At 46.5% G+C, this 22,227-nt stretch overlaps 1 protein-coding gene across 5 annotated transcripts in view; it reads left to right on the plus strand.

Moving 5' to 3' along the window:
* The first annotated feature begins 5,774 nt into the window (after positions 1–5,774).
* The window catches only part of HMCN1 (hemicentin 1), a 301,086-nt gene continuing 284,633 nt past the window's right edge, over positions 5,775–22,227 (plus strand). For 4 of the 5 annotated variants that reach the window (XM_053391419.1, XM_053391422.1, XM_053391420.1 and 1 more), the window contains exon 1: positions 5,780–6,573. In XM_053391419.1, the coding sequence (XP_053247394.1) occupies positions 6,228–6,573 (346 nt within the window). In that variant the 5' untranslated portion in view covers positions 5,780–6,227. Of the gene's footprint in view, positions 6,574–22,227 lie in introns of all 5 variants that reach the window. The other variant, XM_053391425.1, reaches the window with a different exon arrangement.

Below are 22,227 nucleotides of genomic sequence, written 5' to 3' on the forward strand. Positions count from 1 at the left end.
AGCGGGAGAGGCAGATGGAAACATCAACATAGCAAATGGTACGATCAAGCAAAGTTAAATCTGTTTTTTTTATTTTAAAAAACGGTGTTGATATTGATCGTTCTGCTCAAGGAAGAAGGGATCGTTGAGGTGTGAGGGGAAAGCTCAGTGTTTATGAGAAGGGAAATGGTTTGAATATCTGTGGTTGCAAGTATGTGGTATACGTGCGGAGATTGCGTTACCACAACAGAAGCTTTGTGAGAAAGGAGTGTTTGGGGATGAACCCTGCTGTGCGCTAGCCCATGTAATCTGAAGGAAAGATATCATCGCAATACTGTGCCTGCAGGGTTGTGGAAAGAAGATTTTGCATCCCAACCCCCAGCTCCTGTATACTTTCATCCGCTGTATTCCTTTAAGTGAACTCCAACTTCTGCCTGACTTTTTGTTTTGGGATTTGTTTATTCTTTTGGTTAGGCATGTTGGACCACACTGATTTCCTGGATGCTGAGTTAATTTAGGCCAGGTTTCTGGCCCACCCGATGGGTCTGTTTCAGCAAAAGAAGTGCTGGACTTGAGGAAGAAGGGGGTGGGGTGGACATTCTGTTCTCTCTGGAACAAGGACCCTCTTGGAAGCCCTATGGCTTTATCCTGGATTACTCTAACCGGGTACTCTCCAGTTGTTTTGGACGACTGACCCCATTATAGTTGATCACTGGTCATGTGGTTGGGGCTGTGTGGGGGGACATGGGTCTAGAGTGTGCTCGGTTGGGCACTGCATCATGGGATTCGGGGTCCTACTTCTTTTTCCTCCAAAAATGCGAAGAGCCGGCACTGCTGAGGGGATGGCTTATAAATGTGTGAGCAGAAACATAACAATCTTGCAAGAAGAGTGGGCTAACATCCAGAGTCCAAAGATGTGCATTCTTGATTTTTAAAAATGTACAGTATACAGAGAGGGAGCGCGGCCTTGGGGATCGTCACTCCCCAAGTTATGTGAAGGTTTCGGTGAACCTGAGCTGAATTTTCTAGCGGCAAAGATTTGTAGAAGAAGGTATTTTTCTATGGTTTGGGGTTTTTACTGTGTACATTTTGCATGGCTCTGGTTAAATACTTGCTTCTCATGATGTCATTGGTGAAACAGGAGGAAAACAGAATGTAAACATCTGTTTTTTATAAACCAATCCCAAGCTTTATAACTTGATCAGAATAAAAGGGAGATTTCTTCATGATTAATTTTCCAGTCACAAAGTGATGAGGCTTGGAGTGCTGGAGCTAATTACTTGTTTTAAGGCATGTAAAGCACAGGACTGAAAATCAATTATAATGAATTCTTATTCAGAAGAAGAACAAAAACAAACCCCCAATCAAAATCTCACAATGCTATCCGATGAAAGTAATGCCACAGCTCTCTTGCTGCATCCATAATTTGATGGGGAAACATTTGTGCTTCCTGTCTGACTACTGAATTCAGCTTTGAAACATGAAAAATGGCTGATTTAAAAACATGAGTTTTAATTTAAAAACATGAGTTTTGATTTATAAACATGGGTTTTAAATCAAGCCATGGAGGACCCATGTGACCTCTGTCACATGGGTCCTTAGCTTTAAAGGAGACGAGGTCAAAGTATGAGCCAGTTCCACTCTAGGACAGTCTATAGGACCCCTCCTTGTCTCTGCTCTTCTGAGTTTTGGTGCATGCAATACTCAGCGCTGAAGAGTCAGGAGCTACTCTCTCTGTGGATAACCTGTGGCTCTCCCTTCATCTCTGCCTTCTTGGCCATGTTGCCTGGGGCTGATGGGAATGACAATCTGATGACATCTGGAATGCCATATATTACATCTAGGTAAAGGTAAAGGTAAAGGTACCCCTGCCCGTACGGGCCAGTCTTGACAGACTCTGGGGTTGTGCGCCCATCTCACTTAAGAGGCCAGGGGTCAGCGCTGTCCGGAGACACTTCCGGGTCACGTGGCCAGCGTGACAAAGCTGCATCTGGCGAGCCAGCGCAGCACACGGAAACGCCGTTTACCTTCCCGCCAGTAAGCTGTCCCTATTTATCTACTTGCACCTGGGGGTGCTTTCGAACTGCTAGGTTGGCAGGCGCGGGGACCGAACGACGGGAGCGCACCCCGCCGCGGGGATTCGAACCGCCGACCTTTCGATCGGCAAGCCCTAGGCGCTGAGGCTTTTACCCACAGCGCCACCCGCGTCCCTTTTATATTACATCTACATATGAGCAAACATCTAGAGGGCCACAGGTCCTCCACTGATTTCCAGAAGCACGTGTGAAACAGAAAATGAATATTGTTCCACGCGGTTGTCTGTGCTGCTTCGACAAAAGCGTTCTCTTTTGGAATGCCTGGGGGGATTCCTTACGGAAGAGTGCCAAGTCTGAAAACCCTAGACAACAAAGTTAGGCACCTTTTACATCCATTAATTTGAGTGGGAGCTTAAACCCATGCTTATCCTTTTCTTATTGAAAGCATTATAACAACAGTGTTAATGAAGTGTAGGCGGGTTCCACAAGGCAAGACACAGTGGTAACAGCAAGGACTTTTATTGAACTAACAGAACTGGACAACAGGGGCAAAGCAACTGCTTATATACATTTCTGAAGGCCTGGGCCACTCCCACTCCCAACGTGATTGGCTGTCTAAACTTCCAAGCTGCGAATCATAACTCAGAGTTTAAGGGCCAATGGCGGAGGCCCAATTCCTGAAATGCTCTGTGATTGGATATCATGAATCAAATCAGAACACAGGGGCTCAGAATCCAGATTTAAGCTCAGGCAAACATAAACCACTGAATACATAACAGTTAAATTTTGGGCTGTAACATGTTCCCTCGTTCTATATGGAGTCTATACTAGTGTTTTATCACATGCTTTGCCACGTATCTGTTGCTCATATTTTTACTGCCTGGCAAGATTAATGATGCAATGTTGTTTTATGACATAGCTGTCAACTTACAGATTTGAAAATAAGGGACCAGCAGTCTCGAAAATAAGGGATTAGCAGCCCAAAATAAGGGATTTTCCTAACACAGGTATGTTCAACTTCTGAGCCCCTCTGAGCTAAAGGCAGAAAGCCCAGCCAGCAGCCAAACAAAGCCTCAAGCCTCAAGGAAAACCACCATCACCTCTCCGCTGGGAAGCGCTGAGCAAAGGCGAGTCCCCAGGCAACGCAGCCAATTTGATCAGCAGAAGGCATGCAAGCTCCACCCCCAGTCGTTCTTAGACTTCTTATTGGGTGAGCAATGCAGCCAAGCAACACAGTTGGAGCCTCCCTCCTCCCTGGCCAGCAGGGAGGGAGGGAGAGGAGCTGCTTCTTTTGAAACCTGGGAAATTTAAGGGACATGGCGCTGGGATAAGGGACTGTCCCGCCAAATAAGGGACACTTGACAGCTATGCTTTATGAAATGCACAAGCCCTATGCACACATTACCTGTGTCGAGGGCAATGCTGTGTCCATCGAGGAGTGGGCACTTTTAGCCCTGCTCCCTGATGTCATGGTCTCTGCTTCCAGCCAGCACATTGTGCGTGGCTCTCTGTAAGGTGATTCCCCACAGGTGAGCTCTCGCTTGCCCAGGAGGGTTCTGCTCAGTTGGGACACCTGCACAGACAACCGCACGCAACTCATGGTTGTTGCACAAGACAAATGTGACATGGAAGGTGGGCTAAAAATGTGATCTTGCTCCCCAATGCCAGTGAGCCTGGCATTGCCCATGTGTGAGTAATGGGAACAGGGCTATTCCCCTTTCCCATGCTATGTGACAATTCCTCGTCTTGCATTATCTGAGGGGGGCATGGAAGTTCTCAACTCCAGGGTTCTTGATAATATTTCGGTGAGAGAATGATTGTTTGGACAGGGTTAGACTCTGAAGTGTTGCCAAGCTCGTTATTGGATGTGGATGGGAAGGAGCCTTCCACTGAGGATGGCATGAGGGAATTGTATAATTCGCGTATAATTTGGCTATAACTTTTATTTAATGTATTTGGATTTCTCGCTAATCTGACATCTCTGCTTCCAAGGACTCAGGGTAGCAACTGCTACCTTGGTGTAGGCAACAACATTAGTATCCAAGTTGAATCAGACCCACAAATGTAGTGCCAGGATTGTATCATCCCATTCCTGCTGAATAGCATGAAAATCTAGTTCAAATAAAGATGTCTTCTGCAATATGTTCAGCCTTGAAATCTGGCGGCCTTCCAGGGACATTCTTCAGCAGGCAAGTCTGGCACATGAGATACCTTCAGCATGGAATTCCATAGACCACAGCCACTTTGCCACCTCAGCCAGTCCTTGGCAGATGCTGGGCTGTGTCAGAATCAACTGAGTAAGCTCTGGATGCCTCATCCAGCCAGCTCTTGGCCATGCTAATAATAAGAAGTTCCATCATTTATAAAAGCATAAATATGTGATGTTTCGTTTGCTGCACTTGCAAACCCGACGCACGTTGGAAAAATGCTTCTCGCCACTTGGCAGATAATACAAGTGACTGTCTACCCAAGCGGTTATTACATGTACACTACGGCACGTTACCACTTTGTGGGTCCTGCACCAAACCACCAAATATCCTTAGAACAGGAGACAATAAGAACAGCATCTTTCCCCTCTGAAGTATTGGGTTCCGGTTCATATTGGGTCTAAGAATTGTCATAACTTCATGCTAAGAGGGTTAGAGGCCAATGCTTTCTAGACCAGGGTTGAGGAGACTGTGGTAACCCAACAATGTACAGTGGTACCTCGGGTTATAGACACTTCAGGTTACAGACTCCGCTAACCCAGAAATAGTACCTCGGGTAAGAACTTTGCTTCAGGATGAGAACAGAAATCGCGCAGCAGCGGCGTGGCGACAGCAGGAGGCCCCATTAGCTAAAGTGGTGCTTCAGGTTAAGAACAGTTTCAGGTTGAGAACGGGCCTCCAGAACGAATTAAGTTCTTAACCCGAGGTACCACTGTCCGTGGGGGAACTCCAATCCTTCCTGATGACTGGTCATGTTGTCTGGTGCGGATGGGAAATAAAGTCCAGCAAGATCTTGACAGTCTCAAGTTCACCACCTATGGGGACTATACAATGCTGGTCTACGTGGATCATTGACTTGATGCAAGGAATCTTCCTATGTTCAGCAGCAGGGGAAATGTTTAGCATGGCTGCAGAGAATAAGGAGGGAACAACGTACCTTCTGATTAAAAATCAAATCTGCAATAAAACCCCCAACCCAAAATGGATTTATAAATGCCAAATGCATTTTGCAAAGCGGAAGGAAGCTTGCGGGCTCCAAACTGCCATTTGTAGCGGCGAGTACAAATGCAATCAGTGCTCACCATGTCCTCCGATCTCAGCCAAAACTTCTCTTGCTGCGAAATATCACAATATAGGCAGCGGCAAGGGAATCCACCATATGCCTTTTGGAGTGTGATTTTCTCTACCAAAGAATCTATGCCTGGTTGAGCTCAAATTACTGGAGGCGGGAAGCGGGTGGGGTGGGGTGGGGGGCAGACTCTCTAGTGGCGAAAAGGATACCCATTGCTTTAAGTGTATTTAAACAATCTCTGATAAAAGGAAGCAGGAGAAAGGTGCCTCCTTCCCCGCCCCCCTGCAAATATTTCCTCCATAACTGAATCACAACTGTGCCTGTGTTTTCATTACTGCATATGAAAGAGATTTGCCTTGAGTGCTTTTGCGGCACTCGTGTGACCCTAAATACCATTTTCAACAAGTCACCCTAAAAGAGGGCCTGGGAGGCAAAGGTGGGGAAGTGGGGCAGACCAATGAGAAGGCGAGCTGGGCTGAGCATCCACTCCTTGTTGCCTCAGCAGCAGCAGCAACAGCAGCAGCAGGGAGAAGCCTCAGTTTCTAGCCAAAGACTCCCTTACAGCAGCCGAACTTTTGGAGAGCCTCTACTTCTTGCCAAAGAATCCAGAGGCGGCGGCGGCAGCGGCAGAAGTAGCAGCAGCTGCACAGGGGACATGAATTGGACTCTCTCTCCCTTCGCTTGGCCAGAGGCTGCCAAAACTCTTGCAGAAAAGTAGACTGGGGAAGGGAAGAAGAACCAGCAACTTGCTAAGGAAAAAGGACTGCCTCATCCCCCTTGCCTCTTTCTCTCTCTACCTCCCTTGAGTCTGTGAAAAGTGCTTTGTGCAAGATAAAAAACCCAAGAAAAGGGGGGGGGAGGAGGAAAAGGACTTTTTGACTCTGCTGCTTTGCAAAAGGAAAGATCAAATGCAACTAGACGGGATCCTTTGTGATGCTTAGTGTGGAGGAACTGAGCGCATTGCTTAGGTACCCTGGAGGAGGAGGAGGAAGAAAAATGAATTCCCATCACAATGTCCCCCTGAGGGCATCACTAGCCGTTGCTCTCCTTTTCTCTCTTTGCTGCGCACAAGATGCTGTGGTAGAACTGGAGCCTCAGACCACGGATGAAGAGATCCCGGAGGGAGCGTCTACCTTGGCTTTTGTGTTTGACGTGACTGGCTCGATGTATGATGACTTAGTTCAGGTGATTGAGGGAGCGTCCAAAATTCTGGAGACCTCTTTGAAGAGACCCAAGAGACCGCTTTACAACTTTGCACTGGTCCCTTTCCACGATCCAGGTAAGACGATGCTTTTGAGCCTCCTTAAATTGGGCGCTGCATGCAAACACACACACACACACACACACACACACACACACACACACGTGTGTACATACTGAGGTGTATTCAAGTCTAAGGGGGAAATTTTCTGGGATTGCCTAGCAACTTTGACTTAAAATGGCATGAACCAATACCACATTTCCCACACCTAAATTAAAATTGTGGGTTTGGGGGACGCTTGACTTGTCTACCCAGAGAGACCGAAAAGAGCAGGGACACAAGTGGAATCGTCTGAGGATACATAATTTTGGAAGGTCTCTATCAGATGCGATTGGGGCTGCAGTCCTGTACATGCTTACTTAGAAGTAAGTCCCATTGAGCTCAATGGACTTACTTCTGAGTAGACATGCATACGTTCACACTGCGGATCACTTCTAATGTAGAGATGGTCAATGGATTGCTTGCTCTGAAACACAGGCTGATTGAAAGGAGCCTTTCTTATTTAATTAACGCATTTCTTTCAGCGCACTTGTGTTCCTAAGCACACCTCTGCTGCACACACAAATGATTGTTGTCGAGAGCAACAAACTATAAAAAATTAGTTTCTTGAATATCTGCCGCTCCATTTCCATTGAATTTTCTGCTGGAATAAAGGGCGAGTCTCACGCTGTGCCTTACTGAACCAGCCCAGTATGTGGAGGTGTTAACTGCAAGCTGTGCCTATGGAGAATGAATGGCATTCATGAACTGCTTATAAAGCACGAGGCACGTTTTGCAAGAGTTCCTAAAGTTCTGATTTATCCTTGAAAACCGGATGTACATTCCTCTATACAAAAGGTAATAACCCTGGGCCCTGCAGGGGACCTATGCGCACACCCTCCAAAAACCCTGACCTTTGACCCTCCATGCTTGCTGTGTTGTTGCGTTTCAAATAAAATGTTTGTAGGGTGCAATGCAGATTTTATTGCGGCATGCTTCAGTTGCGCTGCTCCTCCTCCTCGTCCCCCCCCCCCGCATTCCTCATCCTCTCTGCTGTTTATATACATATTCTTCCTGTTTCCTCTCCCACTCCAAAGCATCTGTTTTCTATCCCCTTTCTTGGGGCTTTCTCCTCTTCCATTGTCAAAAGTCTCTTGGTGACCCCACAAGGAAATAGAAACCTGGATTCCCTAGCCTGAGGCGTGTGGCTATTCAAAACACAGAGATCACTTCAAGCCAAACACTTTTTAAGTGTTTAAAAATCTGACATTGCTGCTGCTTCTTTCACCTGAGGCAACACTCCTCCTCAATCCAAACATCTGAAAATGGTTGGGGCATTGAGGAATCCAGTTGTTTCCAGCTATTACTGCTGCTTTTGTTTTTAAATTGTTAAGGAATTTTTTTTTTAAAAAAAAAGCCTAGGAAAATGCTTATCTGTGATTGCGGTGATCATTAACAGTCATATAATCGCAAACATTTCCTGTTTTCCCTGCTCCCTTAAATAAATAAATAAACCCCCAGAACGGTTTGCAAAGCCATTCCTCGCCCATAAGGGGCATGGCACAAAAGGAACATGGCTTGATGTGCGCACATTGTCCTTCTGTTGCTTCATGAAAGGCATCAACCTATTTAAAGGCAAGAAACTGCCATTGCAGTGCCGCACATTCCAGCAGAGGGTCTGAAAAGGTGGGAGACTTTGACAGCAGGATCCTAGGCACGTTTACTCAGAAGTAAGTCCCATTGTCTTCAAGGGCCTTACGGTCAGGCAAGGATGCACTGACACTCGAACTGTGTCAGTTTAGGTCACTGGCTATTTTAATTTTATTTGTGTTGCTCTATATTATAGCAAGCACACGGGTGGCGCTGTGGGTTAAACCACAGAGCCTAGGACTTGCCGATCGGAAGGTCAGCGGTTCGAATCCCTGCGATGGGGTGAGCTCCCATTGCTCTGTCCCAGCTCCTGCCAACCTAGCACTTCGAAAGCAAGTCAAAGTGCAAGTAGATAAATAGGTACCGCTTCGGCGGGAAGGTAAACGGCGTTTCCATGCACTGCTCTGGTTCGCCAGAAGCGGCTTAGTCATGCTGGCCACATGACCCGGAAGCTGTACACCGGCTCCCTCGGCCAATAAAGCGAGATGAGCGTCGCAACCCCAGAGTCGGCCACGACTGGACCTAATGGTCAGGGGTCCCTTTACCTTTACCTATATTTATTAGCTTTGCCAACCAATCGCAGGATGCTTAGGTGATTAGCCACCAGACTTTTAACTAGGGTAACTAACAACAGTAAAAGTACTCTGCTTATCGCCCAAACTTCATTGTGCCCTTTTGTGGCACCAAAGTGAGGTCATGTTCAATTTATTAAACCAAATCCACCACTCATAGTCCGAAGTAGAGGTCATCAACAACACATTTCCACCCCCACCTCCCACCCAAATCCAAAATAGCTTAAACAATAAACATGTGTGCCTTTCATTCTCAAACTGACACGAATTAGCTAGCAAGCACATGCCCAGCGCTGGCCAAGATGTGTGCCCACCCAGAATTTTTGCTGGCTAGCATGAGAATGACCAATGTCGCACAACATGATTCATCAACGTTATGTTTTAATCCACATCAGTGATGTTTTCCCAGCATTTAGACTTCATTGCAAGTAATTTCAAATATTAGAACGAGTCTTGCGGCACCTTAAAAGCTAGCGATTTTTTGTGGCATAAATTTTCTGGAGGCATAAATGTGTTAACCTTTAAGGTTCCACAAGACTCTGTGTCCGTCCCTCCTTTTTTTCCTACAATACAGACACTGGCGGGACGCGGGTGGCGCTATGGGTTAAAACACAGAGCCTAGGACTTGCCGATCAGAAGGTCGGCGGTTCGAATCCCCACGATGGGGTGAGCTCCCGTTGCTCGGTCCCTGCTCCTGCCAACCTAGCAGTTCGAAAGCACGTCAAAGTGCAAGCAGATAAATAGATACTACTCCAGCGGGAAGGTAAACGGCGTTTCTGTGTGCTGCTCTGGTTCGCCAGAAGCGGCTTAGTCATACTGGCAACATAACCCGGAAGCTGTACGCCGGCTCCCTCGGCCAGTAAAGCGAGATGAGCGCAGCAACCCCAGAGTCGGCCATGACTGGATCTAATGGTCAAGGGTCCCTTTACCTTTACTTACGGACACTGGCATATACTATGGGAAGAATTTGTTGTAGCCCTGTTGGGGGGGAATCATTTTCTCAGCTCAAATGTTTCAGATGGAACACCCCACCCTCTCCTCCACACTGTTCTGTGGGTTCTCCTAGCTCCCTTGGGGTCCATCTGGGGGTGGGACATGGATGATGCATGGGCAGGGCAATGGCGGAGGAAGCTGTTTGGGCGCCTGGGGCAGCGCACCCAGGGGTGGGGCAAGCCACCCATAGGGGCAGGGCGAGGGCTGGGTGAATCGCGGGGCCTCCAGAGTCTGCCTGCCCCCTCCCACGCAACTGCCCTATAGCTGGGGAGAGGCAGCGGGCGGACTGTTTGGGCAGCGCAGAGCCTGCAGCGCGCCCAAGCCACCGCGTCTCTCCCAGGGGTGCTGCAGTGAGTGCCGCTCGGCCTTTTGTCACCCCCCTCAGTGCTGACACCTGAGACAGACCGCACTCACTGCACCTCCATTCCTCTGCCCCTGGGGCAGAGGAGAATGGGGGAAGCCCCACTGCGCTAGTGGAAGTCCTTGCACAGAAGAAGAGTTTGGACTTGATATCCCGCCTTTCACTCCCTTTAAGGAGTCTCAAAGCGGCTAACATTCTCCTTTCCCTTCCTCCCCCACAACAAACACTCTGTGAGGTGAGTGGGGCTGAGAGACTTCAGAGAAGTGTGACTGGCCCAAGGTCACCCAGCAGCTGCATGTGGAGGAGCGGAGACGCGAACCCGGTTCCCCAGATTACGAATCTACCGCTCTTAACCACTACACCACACTGGCTCTCCAGACTTCTGCTGGACAGACTTGTTGGTTGAATCTGGCCCTAAGTGCTTGCAGCGGTTTGCATGTCCGTGTAATTTGCATAGTCCGTATGATATGATCCTCAAACAACATCAGTCTCAATGCTTTCCCCCTATAAATCTGGGTTTGCATGATATGGGGATAATCCACTTCGCTGGGGTTAAATCGGGATCTAAACAGTGGCCTGCAGTCAGTGGACTTAGGGCAACTAGGATAGTCCACTAAATGTTCCTGGTAAATTATATTATTATGGTAAATGTAAAGGTCCCTGGACGGTTAAGTCCAGTCAAAGGCGACTATGGGGTTGCGGCACTCATCTCACTTTCAGGTCGAGGGAGCCACTGTTTGTCCACAGACAGCTTTCCGGGTCATGTGGCCAGCAGGACTAAACCACTTCTGGCACAGCAGGACACCGTGACGGAAACCAGAGTGCACGGAAACGCCCTTTACCTTCCCGCCGCAGCGGTACCTATTTATCTACTTGCACTTAGACATGCTTTCAAACTCCTAGGTTGGCAGGAGCAGGGACCGAGCAACGGGAGCTCACCCAGTCACAGGGATTCGAACTGCTGACCTTCTGATCGGCAAGCCCAAGAGGCTCACTGGTTAAGACTACAGCGCCACCCGCACCCCACTAATATTAAAGTATTAAAGCCTCCTTCCCAAAGCCCAGGAAGTTTCTGCCTGGCTGAGGGAGGTGTGATGCTCAGGTGGGTCCAAGAGCCCTTCCACAACCTTCCCAAAGCCCGCGTAGCCCAGGAAGCTTCTGCCCAGCTTGGGGAGGAAGGCATGGCGTTGGGACGTCAGGACATTAGCACTCCCCCAGTCACCCTCGCAAGCTGACGCCCCTAGCCCTAACTGTTCCCCTACGAAAAATTTCACTGGATCCAAACCACACCACTCGGGAGTGCAGATGGTGTGTTTGGGTGGGTGAATCAATCCTTACTTTCTGCTCCTCCCCTTTCCACACCCACCCCTTCCTCAGTGTTTTCGTTTCCTTTCTAACCATGCTCACAACTATTTCTGGTGTGCCCCTGAATGGAGGGACACATTTCTCTCTTTTGGATCCCTCAGATTTGCACAAAACCAGAACGCTACACAACCAGAACACTGACTTTGCACTTTTGCACATTTCTTGGGCAGGAAGGGTTTTTCCCCCCCTTTAAAAAACAAAGTGTGCCTGTAGCTATCAACATTTGCGACCTATTTAATCTGCATAATGGAATCAATGAATTAGGCAGGGACAAACACAAACAGCAACGCCTACTACTGGTGGAAATGAGAAACGCCAAAGTTGTTCTTCATATACAAATTCAGATATATGTGGGTCTGGTGTGATTTGAATATGGAAAAAGTGGATTAACGGTTATCCCTTTGGAAATGTTCAGTCTTAGGTGTGCCAGGCATTTTGAACCAGGAACCTGAGGGTCTTAGATTAGAACTTAGCCTAGGGACTGAAATTGGGTGAGCTTCAAATGTCTCTTCAGGGACAAGCTGGAATATGAGTGTGCAGTAGGGCTGCCAACTCATCTCGGGATAAATGCTTTCATTCTTTTGTTTGCTTGCGGACCAAGGACATTTTCCTTTTTTTAGCTGCCCACCTGGGAATAAATGGCTTTTGTATATTGCTCCAACTGACAAAAACTGTTGGGCTCCGCTCTCAGACCTGCTCTGTATTATCCGATTTGCTTGTGCGCCAGGGCGCATGCCTGCGGACTTGAATCTTACATGTTGTATTTATAGAAATACAAATCCAGGGGGAATTAGCAATGTGGGTTCAGTAGCAGAACACATGTGGTTCATGCAAAAGGTTCCAGGTTCAGCTGCCAGCATTCTTCAAGTAGGACCGGGAAAGATCCATATGTGGAACCCCAGAAAGCTGCTGCCAACCCATGTAGACATTACTGAGCTACATGGAACAATGGTCTGACTCGGTGTCAGGTAGTTTCTTATGAACCTATCAACTAATCTTTACCGGAGATGGTTGCATGTCTTAGATGTTGTTACAATGGACAAAGTTGTCTACTTTACATTGGGGAATGTAGCAACACAATTGTTAGATTTAGAAAAACAACATTGCAGCTCATTGGCTCCAATTCTATGGGGCTGAGGACGTCTCACCCCACCATATATTGGGATGGGGCTGAGCCCCCCCATTGGGGGGGCAGGCTTTGTTGGGCCTTGCTGCAGTGGGCCCTGTTGGGCCACACTGGGCCCCACCACGGTTGCGGCGGACCTCCTAGCCATGTGACATCACAAGTGTGCATTGTATGCATGACATCATGTGCACATGACAGCCCTCCCCCCAGAGTTGGGCGGAACCTGGAGCCATTGTTGCAGCTTGAAGTGCTAATAAAGAAGTACGGAAGAGCAAAATCATTGTGATATATCATGCAGGTTCTTCTTCTTCTTTGGCAATTACTTGTAGCCAAGTAAGATTGTCTTCCATGAACACAGTTTTAACAGTGAGTCCATAAGTAACTCTGGAGGCCAATTCTGGATCCACACATCCTTCCACAGTGGGGACATAGGTTTCCGGGCAGGAGTTGATCAGGGTGAGGATTTGCCAAGTGTGCCTTCCTCTTAGCACGTTTCTCCATTTCATCTTGACTTTGAGCGTCTTCAACGCCCATGACACCTTTGGTAAAGGCTGTTCTCCAATTGGAGCGCTCACAGGCCAGTGTTTCCCAGTTGTTGGTGTTTATACTACTTTTTTTTAGATTTGCCTTGAGAGAGTCTTTGAACCTCTTTCGTTGACCCACCAGCATTACGCCTTCCATTTTTAAGTTTGGAATAGAGTAGTTGCTTTGGAAGACGACCATCAGGCATCTGTACAACATGACCAGTCCAACGAAGTTGATGTTGAAGAATCATTGCTTTGACACTGGTGAGCTTTGCTTCTTCCAGTACACTGACATTAGTTCACCTGTCTTCCCAAGTGATATGTAAAAATTTTCAGAGACACTGTTGATGGAGTCATTCAAGGAGTTGGAGATGGCGTTTATAAGAGGTCTACGTTTCACAAGCATACAGTAAGGATGGTAGTACAATAGCTTTGTAAACAAACATTTTGGTTTCCCTGCGAATGTCCCGGTCCTCAAACACTCTGCACTTCAATTGGGAGAAAGCTGTACTTGTAGAGCTCAGGCGATGCTGGATTTTGGCATCAGTGTTGGCCCTTGTGGAAAGATAACTTCCCAGGTAGGAGAAGTGATCAACATTTTCCAACGTTACACCACTGAGTTGAATTTGGAGAATGGCCATGTATATGAATACGAGGCAAAGTCTTGAAGACCAGTTTAGCAGTGGACAAACTGAAAGAAGTGATAGAGTTGAAACACAAAATTACCGTACTCTCCTGCTGTTGAATGAACACAGGAGAACTGAGAAACTGTCACATGTTGGTACTTCATTATGAATGGGCAAGAGTCTGCATCTAAGGGTCAGTTGCAGTTCTTTGGGGATGTTAGGAGAGGTGAAACCCAGGGTCCTACTACCTGGAGACAATGATTGCCTTGAACTTTAGGGAGGTTAAGGTGCTTCCTCCTGCCTCCTTTAAATCACCTTTCACTTTTAGATTTTATTTTGGGTTCTAGTGAAAGAAGCAAGGAAAACAAAACACATTTTGCTTGAAAGACACTGGCTGGTGCCTCTCCACAGTGGAGACCTGGCTAATCGCCCCCCAAAGAAAATAACAAACATGGTGCAAAGGCTAGGGACCAAGAATCAGGATGCAACAAAGAGATCTAGGGTTAAAGAAGCTGAGCTCTTCCAACAAAGTAAAAGTGTTGAAATGCCGGGGGCATCCGCATATAGGAATGGGTTATTGGTGGACATTGGCCTAAATTTGAAAGGAACTTCTACTGAGGTCTGAGAAAGGGTGAAAGGGTACGTACATAAGAGAAGGGCACAGGTAATAGATGATCATGGGTTGTTGTGGAGCCACCTCTGTTAAATTTCCCACCAGAGGAATAAGGCAAAGTCTCATGAGCATCTTGTTTTAATAAGGTGATCTGGCCCTTGCTGAAAGGGACAGGCTTAGATTTCTCAAGAAATGCAAAAGAGGGTATTTGTTTTAATGAAGGCAAGATATGTTCCCCAGAGGGAATTCAGTTTGCCTGCAGAAGACGATTAACGGCTGAATTGTGAGTTATGTTTTCATTAGATACGGTACTGGGTTCCAGAAATCTCATTGGGCATATGCGACCGGTTCCTTTTTATGGCTAGCAACATACTGGCTACAACAAAGGGCCCTTTCAGTGTTGGCTCCGGCACAAGGACAAACAGAACTCATGCTGATTCCTCAGAGCAGAGCCAAATTTCACATATAGTTCTGGGCATGTACAGAGTTCCAGCTGAACTGAGCTCCTTGGTAACATATTCCTGCTACTGATGGCATATCACTGCAGCAACAGGAGGAGGGGAGGTCAGTGTATGGGGGTGGTGTGGGGGGTACAACAGCAACGTGTGGGGCAGCGGTGACCATCTGAGGTCTGGTGATGTCTTGTGGCAGACTTGGGCATAGTGAATAGACCAGAGTGAGCTAGCTTAAAATTTACACTCATTCAGGAAGTGTGACGTTGTTTGTGTTACACTTGCTTCTTCATTTCTTCCTCTGTTACCTTCCCCATTGTCACCCTTTAGATTGCAGGCTCCACAGGCAGAGACCTGCTTCGTTGCTGTTTAATAATAATAATAATAATAATAATAATAATAACATATTACTTATACCCTGCCCATCTGGCTAGGTTTCCCCAGCCACTCTGGGCGGCTCCCAACAGAATATTAAAAACACGATAAAACATCAAACATTAAAAACTTCCCCAAACAGAGCTGCCTTCAGATGTCTTCTAAAAGTCAGATAGTTGTTTATTTCCTTGACATCTGATGGGAGGGTGTTCCACAGGGCGGGCGCCACTACTGAGAAGGCCCTGTGCCTGGTTCCCTGTAACCTCGCAGTGATGGAACTGCCAGAAGGCCCTCGGAGCTGGACCTCAGTGTCCAGGTTGAATGATGGGGGTGGAGATGCTCCTTCAGGTATACTGGGCTGAGGCCGTTTAGGGCTTTAAAGGTCAGCACCAACACTTTGAACTGTGCTTGGAAATGTTTTACTTACGTTATTCTGCAAATATATGTGCAACCATAATCGTGGTCACAAAGTCCTCACGAATACCTGTGGCCCTCCAGATGTTGTCGTACAGAATGATGGGAGATGTAGTCTGGGAACGCCCGGAGGGCCAGAGGTGTTCTCTGCCGTAAAGTGAGAATAGCTTCCAGCTGGTGGGGACGGGTGTTACTTAAGGACAAAGATGTTCCTTGCAAGATGTTCACGTCTCGCCGAAAATTAATGAGCGCTGGCAAAGGGAAACTTTGCATCACAACAAAATTTCCAGAGATGAAAGGCTGCTGTTGCTTGGATTTTGTTTTGGTTGTGACTTTGCTTTCTGACCTCCCACTAATTTAGCCGACATTTGTGTCAGTGGGAAGAAGAATTATGCAGAGGATGTTAAAGTATCGGCAGCCCACACTCCCAAGATGTTGTTATGCCTGCCGCAGTGTGACATTCTAAAGGCGGAAACCGGCTGCAAATAACGTCAGCTGCGCTGCTCTGCATCACGAAAGAAAAGCGACCGTTTCCAAACTTTGTCAGTTATTATTCTTCATTTAAAGTATTTTTTTATCGCACTCTGCAGCCACATAAAAGGCTCAGAGAGCAGCTTTTAATCCCAACACAGATAAAGTCTTTCACGATTATGCCTATATTGCAGGGAGCAGGGCAGCGAAAGGCTGCGGGTTGCACCAGACCTTTGAAGCAGCTCATTTTTTTTGCGGAAGGGAGGGGAGCAGTTATTGTGTGATAACACTGAAGTGCCATCCATTGTTGTGAACCTCCCCTATCCTTCCATGGGGAGAAGAGACGAGATGACACCAAAAGAGATTGTAAGAAATGCTATATGTGACCAGAACCGCAACCCACAACCCACAACCGCAACCGCAACCCACCCATATGCAGCGAATGAGGAACTGGGGTTGTGCCAGCAGCAACTGCCCTGTGTGTGGGCTGTGCATACTGTTGTAAACAAAATCTGCCCCTTTTCCCTTATGGGGTTTCCAAGAGCCCGTATAGAGTCCTTACATGGGTTCCCTATTGGTAGGAGAAAATAACAGAGGCCAACCAGAGAATATTGAGAAGCAAAGCAGCTAGTAAGCTTGATCTTTATTGATCTGTTGCAACAGGGTGCTCCCCTCACCCACAGGAGAGGAGGAGGAACCCAGAAAAATGGCATGCAAGGCCTTATAAAGACTTCTGAAATTGCCACCCTTTAGATCAAGACCACCCCCAGAAACATCATACATACATCACAGAAGGGGTGTAACCTAAGAACACCCCCCATCATACCTACATCACAGAAAAGGCGGTCTAAAACATAAATTTGAATATTGTTTTTCTCCTGTTGTTGTTTATCTCCTGTCTGGCAGGTTACTTGATTGGATTGCCTGGGGAGCCTGGCCAGTCTTTTGTAGTGATAAATACTTAGTTCCTGGGCCATCTCACAGGCTCACACCCTATTCAAACACAGACATACCCTTAAGACAGGATTTGTGAAGGAAAAGACAATGGGGAGGCTTTTCCATTTTCCTTTGACCTTGCAGAGAAAACATTTGGTCAGTTTGGGACAGTTTGGGAATCAAAATGGTTCCAGGTCGGTCTTCCTCTGCTGATCTATGTATGTGCTTGGTTGGTACACTTATGAACATTTAACATATATCCAAGAACTCAAAATTCCTATCACAGTGTGTTGTGTTGATGTGCCGCCTGAAGAATGTCATATATGTGTGTGTGTGAAGACTTGCAGCGTGGGGAAGAGGAAGGGAAGGAGAGCTCAGAGGTCAACTGGTATACATTTTCCAATCAAGGCTTTGGTATTGGCAAGCATGAAGTGTTTTGGTTTTGAAGGAGACGTATTCACGAGAGGAAATATTGGGAACACATGTTTATTAGAGCCCAAATGGTAAAGGCTGGAGTTGTTGAAAGAGGGCTATGGCGTTACTTGAGCCTCCCGGCATGCTTCGATAATTGGCAATATTCTCCGCGAGACTTGTGTGCAGACTAGAGCTCTGTGATTTCTCCTTTTGATTTGGTCTGACTCCTCTGCAAATTTGCCTCGTAGAAGATGATGCCTCTTATCCGTGCATTTACAATCCCGTGTAAGGTTAATTGACAGCTGGTGGCAGTGGCTGGAATTTCCTGTTTAAATTTATTGTTGTTTAATCTAGCTGATTATATAGGGTTTTCTCAAAAAACAGATTTGACGTTGGCTCTCTGCTAGTGTAGTTATTCGATAACTAAGTTTGTCAGTTGCTTGTCCAAAATCTGGATTTTGTAATTGCAGAAAACTTCTATTGCTGCATCCTCCTCTCTCTTTAAATGTACATAGGACTGTTCTACTAAACGGCTTTGAACCTTTCACACATTATGCAGCCGCAAACCTGGGTTGGAAATAGATTTGAATGGGAGCCCCGGCTAATCCTGGCTCTCAGATGTGTCTAACAAAGCCTCAATTTTATTTTTTAATCAAAAGCAGCCTTCAGAGGTTGCAATCTTCAGCCTAGCGGTGGGAGAAGGAAAGAAAAATGAGTTGTTTAACTCTTTCTGCACTGGCTGTTTTCCTTCTGGTCAGTTCCCCACAAATCACTGAACGAACCCAATGAATTTTTGCCATTGCAAATTTGAGCCCTGTGAGGTTGAGGGAGGTGGGAAACATGCTTTCTTTCTTTATGTCCTTCCTTCCTTCCTTCCTTTCTTCCTTCCTTCCTTCCACTCAAACAAGAAGCCTCCCCCCCGCTGTTCTTAATTTGTTTTAAAAAAACCTTGTGTGTAATGTTTTCAGGTGTTTTCAGATGTTCTTCCTATATTTAAACGCCTTAAATATAATTTCATTTCATTTTAAATTATATTGTTTTGTCTCTCGGTTGTTTGCTGCTCTGGGCTCCTTTGGGAGAAAGGGAATTAAATAAATAAATTAATAATTTATTGCGAAACAAACAAACAAACAAACAAAAACAAACAGGCAAAGTGCCGTTTCCCCTCTGCCAGGGATGAGGAACCCGTGATCCTCAGAATGTTTTTCGATTCCAGCTCCCATCATGGCAGGGGTGCCAAATTGAATAAAATATTCCAGGGGCCCAGATAAGCCCTGCCCCACATAATTGATTGCAAGACTTAGCACACACCCACCCTTTGAATGGCAATGCCCATCAACTTGGTGGGGCGACCCCCTCAAATTTTTGGGGGTGGGTGGATGGGTGGGTGAAGGGATTTCAGCCCCTAAGAGTTAGCTCCTATGCCTCATGTCTGCTCTGTCTATGATAAGTATTCTGCCAAACATAAGCTTGTCCCAACTTCTTGCTCAAATTTTGCATTTTCGGGTCTGCACTGAAATAATAATAATAATAATAATAATAATAATAATAATAATAATAATAATACTTTATTTATATGCCGACCATCTGACTGGGTTACCCTTTACTCAGTTTGGATTTCTGCTGTTCCTTCCTACAGGATTACTGTAGGAGAAGGCGTATTTAACCTCTTGCGGAGGTTCTGTCAAAGTTCAAGTTGGTCAAGAAAGCAGGATACTGGAAGCCAACAGCTGGCTATGTAGTTGAGTCATATCAGGGAAGTTTGGGTTTCTTGGACCAACACAACCAAAATGAAGGAGAATGGGTGCACCTCATGAGGACGGGGGAGACTCCTTTTCAAGAGGGCTTTTTGAACTAAATCCTGTGAGGGAAGGAGGCAAAAGCCCAGAGCTGAGACCAAGTATTAGGGACAAAATCTGGCAAAGGAGGAAGGTGCAGGCAGTGGATTGTCCAGTCATTTGCTGGGAAACTGGGAAGGTGACACAAGAAGTATGGGAATGGCCTTGCAGTCTTAATATGGGAAGGTAAGTACACGCTGATAGATAGAATTGAGACCTGATAGAATGATAGTCATGATTGGAATATAGCGATTTACAGTGGTACCTCAGGTTAAGTACTTAATTCGTTCCGGAGGTCCGTTCTTAACCTGAAACTGTTCTTAACCTGAAGCACCACCTTAGCTACTGGGGCCTCCTGCTGCTGCCGTGCCGCCAGAGCACGATTTCTGTTCTCATCCTGAAGCAAAGTTCTTAACCTGAAGCACTATTTCTGGTTTAGCGGAGTCTGTAACCTGAAGTGTATGTAACCCAAGGTTTAGTCCATAGCGCCATAGCGTGTCCCAAATATTCCAAGGTTATTGGAATATTTGGGACACGCTATGGCGCTATGGACTAAACCACTGAGCCTCTTGGGCTTGCCGATCAGAAGGTCGGCAGGTCAAATCCCCACAACGGGGTAAGCTCCCATTGCTCTGTCTCGGCTCCTGACAACCTACCAGTTCGAAAGCATACCAGCACAAGTAGATAAATAGGTACCACTGAGGCAGGAAGGTAAACGACGTTTCCATGCGCTCTGGTTTCCATCACGGTGTCCCGTTGCTCCAGAAGCAGTTTAGTCCTGCTGGCCACATGACCCGGAAAGCTGTCTGTAGACAAACACTGGCTTCCTCGGCCTGAAAGCGAGATGAGCGCCGCAACCCCATAGTCGCCTTTGACTGGACTTAACCGTCCAGGGGTCCTTTACCTTTACCCATAGCAATTTAAGTGTATACCTTTTTCAAAAAGCAATAAACCCAGCAAAAAGAGAGGGGAGTAGTGTTATATGCATGCATGTGGATATTCATGAATGTGAAAGTGTTGAAAGAATCTGGGGATGAGTAGAAAGAGAGAGAAACAACCGTGACATTGTTGTGGCAGTATACAGCATACAGGCTGCCCAGCCAGTTGGAAGACAGGGATGGTGCTGAGACAGATTACAAAACTTCCACAGATGTGAGCCATAGCAGGAATGGACGATTTCAACTAGAAGCCTAATTCTGCTAAGAATAGAATGATCAATGCATTCTTGCCTTACTTTGCTGAAAACCTTGGATGGTGGAGGAACGAACAAAATCTGCTATCCTGGACTTCATCCTGACCAACTGTTAGAGTGAACCTTGGGAGAAAGTGACCGGGGTGCTTCCAGACTGTCACTATTTTGGGGCGAGAGTCAGCCACGTGCCAGCAAATTAAAGTAGTGCTATTGTAGTTGATAGGTCTTGCTTAACAAACTCACTTCCCCCAAAGACCATTTTTTTTCTGTGTGATAAGGAAAGTGCGCAGGAAAGTGTGGGATAACACTTTGACACAGCGTTAGGTAGATAGATAATTTATCACGGTCAGAGACCAGCTTATAAAACACACTTGGGGGTACATTCCCAGAAAGAAAACAAACAGTTAGAACAATGTACAACAATAAATTTAAAATTTATAAATGAGATAAGCAAATAGAAATTTAAAACTTTTAAGATAAGCTACCACATAGATATGACCCAGAGTCACCCATGGAACCGAATTTGGGGATTTTGTTCACGAACTAGTTTGAGTCGGGGGATGGTCTGCGCCTACAGATCTGGTGACCATCCAGGTCGTCTTATGATCTTTGCCTAACAGGAAAAGGTCGAATTTTTGCTTTTCCAGGAGGTCAGCAAGCCTCACCAGCAGGGGATCAATGGTCTCACTATGTGCCTCTTCATAAAAGGGACATCTAAAGAACAAGTGCTCTGGGCTTCCTATCTCCCCCAATGAACAGGCGCAAAGTCTCTGAGCATATGGGACTTTTTAAAAAGCTCCTTCCAGGACCGGCGAGGGCAGAGCTGAACTTCTGCCAAGTGTAAAGGCCCTTCTAGCATTTTTGGATGTGAGAAAGAAGAAATATGCTGCCGGTGCGGCTATATATCTCTCAGTTTCTCCAGTTTTATAGTCTGGGCACCTTGATCAGTCCTGTTGTCTCTTGGTGTCTATGATTCTTTGCCTGACCGTAGCTTTTGCCTGGCCCAACCCCAGACTTAGAAGGGCCCGAGGGGCAAAACCCAGTTTCTGAAGGGTGTTCAGGACTGTGTCTGCCAGCCTGACTGGAACTGGTCGCAGAGGATCAGTGGGGCTATTCCTCGGGGGAGCAGATTCAATGTCAGCCATTTGTAGATTGATGTTAGGCAGATATAAGCCTCCACTCTCATCATCCCCGTTTCTAGTCTAACCCATGCATTTGAAACACATCTGGGGACTTGTAGGAGAGCTCTAAGGAGTTTAGATTGAATTCTTGACACAGCATTATCTAACCTCCGCAGAAACAAATCAGAACAAATGCTTATTCCATAGGCAGCATGGCCAATGGCCAGGGAAGATGGTAGTCGTAGTTCGAAACATCTGGAGGGCACCAGGTAGGGGAAGGCTGACGTCATGTAATAAGGCAGTATGGAATCCATTTGTCATTTGATCTTTTCTTTAATGGCTTAAGTGTTGGCATTGCATTGATGGATACTGCTTAAAACTGCCTGGTCTCCTTAAAAGTTCTTCTCTATGTCATTCTATCTTTTTAAACTGGTGATGGCGGTATTCCAGGAAGTTGTGTGAAACCAGAGCTGAAGTGAAAGAATATGGCACTGGCACTTGAAATCGTTAGTTGTTGTTGTCATTTTATTACATGAAACCCTTCTTTTAGGCACTAGTTCCCTACAATGGGGGAAACATTTGGGGGAAGAGGCCTTGAGCTCTGTTTAAAATGCTTTTTCAGGGTAGCAATGCTGCAGCCTAAAATTGCG

The sequence above is a fragment of the Podarcis raffonei genome, chromosome 6, assembly GCF_027172205.1.
Source record: "Podarcis raffonei isolate rPodRaf1 chromosome 6, rPodRaf1.pri, whole genome shotgun sequence".
In the NCBI taxonomy this organism is placed as follows: domain Eukaryota; kingdom Metazoa; phylum Chordata; class Lepidosauria; order Squamata; family Lacertidae; genus Podarcis; species Podarcis raffonei.